General features: G+C 32.4%; 1 protein-coding gene across 1 annotated transcript in view; it reads right to left on the bottom strand.

The window, feature by feature from the left end:
- LOC117180502 (A disintegrin and metalloproteinase with thrombospondin motifs 7-like) overlaps positions 1-2,890 on the bottom strand; it is a 53,032-nt gene that overhangs the window by 22,763 nt on the left and 27,379 nt on the right. Inside the window, exon 6 of the mRNA XM_033373002.1 lies at positions 2,062-2,149. Coding sequence (XP_033228893.1) covers positions 2,062-2,149 — 88 coding nt within the window. The remainder of the gene's footprint in view (positions 1-2,061; positions 2,150-2,890) is intronic.

Below are 2,890 nucleotides of genomic sequence, written 5' to 3'. Positions count from 1 at the left end.
TTATACAGGAAATAAGTCCTGTGTAGGTCCTTATTAAACTTATGTAATTCCTACTATTACAGGTTCAAAATAGGACAACATTTCGACAAGGACAGGTCCTGGCAGGACCATAATATGTTCTCGCCATTTGTCCTGTTTTAGACCTAAAATTTCTGAAAGTGAAAATATGCAGCACTTAGGAGGACTAAACTCGGACTTTAATCGTTTATAAATAATCCCTGTATAGATCCTTCTTACACAAGCTTAAGTCCTAAAATAGCCGGTTCAAAATAGGACTAAAATTTTGACTCAGGCCTAAGGCTTTTTTTACTACTTGCGAAAATTCCAAATCTCCAAGTATTTTAACACAATTATAATTACAAAAGATGCTTATCCTTACATTAATATTAGCCTTAAGCCTTAAACGTGCAGTATGAAATGTGTAGATATAATAGCTTGTTAATTTAACCGTGTAGAGCTTAATGTGCAGAGTTTCTTTGTGTAGAGTTCAACGTGTAGGCATTAATGTGCCTGATTTATTTTTTAGGCCGTTTTATCAGGAAAATGTATATCTTGACTGTATATAACGTGTAGAGTTAAATGTGCAGAGTTTAACATGAAGAGTTTATTTGTGCAGACTCTAATGTTCGAGGTTTCCAATCTTTGAGTTTAGTGTGCAGGTTTGAATGTGCAGGGTTTTGGCGTGTACTCTTTAATGTGTACAGTTTAAAAAATTCTTCTCTAAAAAGTTGTAAAGTTAAGCGTGGAGACTTGAACAGTTGAAGAACGTGTAGATCCGATATGAGCAGTAACGACCAGGCCCCCCAAAACGTTAGTGAACATTATTTATAACAGAAGGAAGGAGATTTGGTTGGTTGCCCTTTCATTTTTTTTTATCTTTTTTTATTTTTGTCTAGAGATTTCTTTTTCTTTCTTTTTTTGCTCGCTGGATTCTTGGTTTTATTTTTAGGAATCATAAAAATCAAAATTATTATAATTCTAAGATGGAACTTGGCATTTTTGTAAAGAATTATTATGTTCATTTTAGGTTTAATTTGAAACAAGAAATTCCATGAAGAGTTATAATTTCTACTTTTCTATAGGTGCTTTTCCGTAAAGGATTATAATTTTACTTGAAACAAAGAATTTTTGACACGGACCCCGAGTTTTAGAAAAAAAATTATTCTCATTTAGAAAAAGGAAATTTCAGTACTTCTGAATTATGATAGAAAATGTTGTACATAAAGACAGTTTTGTGTTCCAAATCAGAATTTTAATTCTTATGACTAAAATGAATATTCGAACTCAGAGTTATAATCACGTTCTAAAATTACCCTTTGCATATCAGAAATCTTTAAAATTTTGAAAGATGTTTCGAAATCTCTCAAATCTTTTCAACTTTTAAAACTTGATCGGAACACCTCTGCTCTATTGATTCCCGGCATCAATAGTCTTAAGATAATAAAGAATGGCGCCATGTCATTGCAATAATTTAATATTCTACTTACTTAAAAGATGATTGGGAGTCTTCTTGGGCACAGCAATTAGCAAGGAAGCAAAGGGAAATATCTTTGGACAATCATAAAGAAAAAAAGCAAGGGAAGGTGGAATCAGCCACTCATAGTATTCATCGATACATCGAGGCAGCAATTGTAGCTGATCGAAAATTTTTAGATTTTCACAATGGTACCGATTATCAACAATATCTACTGACGATAGCAAACATGGTTTCTGACTTTTATCACGAAAGTTCGTTAGGGAATCAAATTGATTTTGTAGTCGTTCGGATGATTTACTTGGAGAAAGAAAAAGAAGAGGTAAGAGAACGGATTTCATGAGTTGGGTGTTATTGATGGCGATCAATCTGAAATGTTTGCAGATTGATTTGGAGATTAGTCCAAATTCAGAGAAAACCCTCGAAACGTTTGCTAACTGGGCTATGAAAGTGAATCCTGAATCTCATACTCATCCTAACCATCATGATGTAGGGATCTTGATAACAAGGTCTTTTAGACATAATGTGTGACATTCCGCAAGAAAAGGGCCCATTTTGTGTGTGCGCAATGTTAGTCCATGACTCACCTTTCAACCTTATTTAGGATCAGATAGCAAGCACGATTTGGACCTTGTAGACAATTGTACAGTCCGGACATAGTATAGTAATATTCTACTGTGTGAGAATTGAACATAGATAATTAATAATAAAGAAACGATAAATAGTATCCATTTTTTGAGTATGGAATATCAGTCCATGACTCATCTTCACACCTTCTTTAGGATCAGATAGCAAGCACGATCTGGACCGTACCGGACCCTTGTACAATTTAGATAATTTAGACATAGTGTAATAATGTTATACTATGTAAAACTTGAACATAAATGATAAATAATTAATAAAATATAAATATTAACCATTTTGTGGTACGAAATGTGTCCATAACTCATCTTCACACATCCTTTAAGATCAGATAGCAAGCACGAGCTGGACCGTGTAGACCCTTTATACAATTTAGACATAGTATAATATTATTATATATTATAGAATATTATACCATGTAAAAATTAAACATAAATAATAAATAGTTACTGAATGATAAATAGTTAACAATATAATAAATACAGGTACAACTTTCATATTTTCAAACAAATAATTTTACAAAGATTTTATAAAGATTTCGGAGAGATTTCTGATAGATTCAAAAGTCCTTGCCAAGATTTAAATCATTTCTGAAAAATTTCTTAAAGATTTTAATAATTTAATAAATATTTGAACAAGGATTTCAATAATTTCGGATATATTTAAAGGATTACGAGGTAAGGGAGGGGATGTACTGGGAAAAAGAAGAGAACAGAAGGTGTAGAATATGTGAATGGGAGGAGGAAACATGGGAGCATGTATGGGAAGGATGTA

The sequence above is a fragment of the Belonocnema kinseyi genome, chromosome 1, assembly GCF_010883055.1.
Source record: "Belonocnema kinseyi isolate 2016_QV_RU_SX_M_011 chromosome 1, B_treatae_v1, whole genome shotgun sequence".
NCBI lineage: Eukaryota > Metazoa > Arthropoda > Insecta > Hymenoptera > Cynipidae > Belonocnema > Belonocnema kinseyi.
This window is presented reverse-complemented; position numbering and strand designations above follow the sequence as displayed.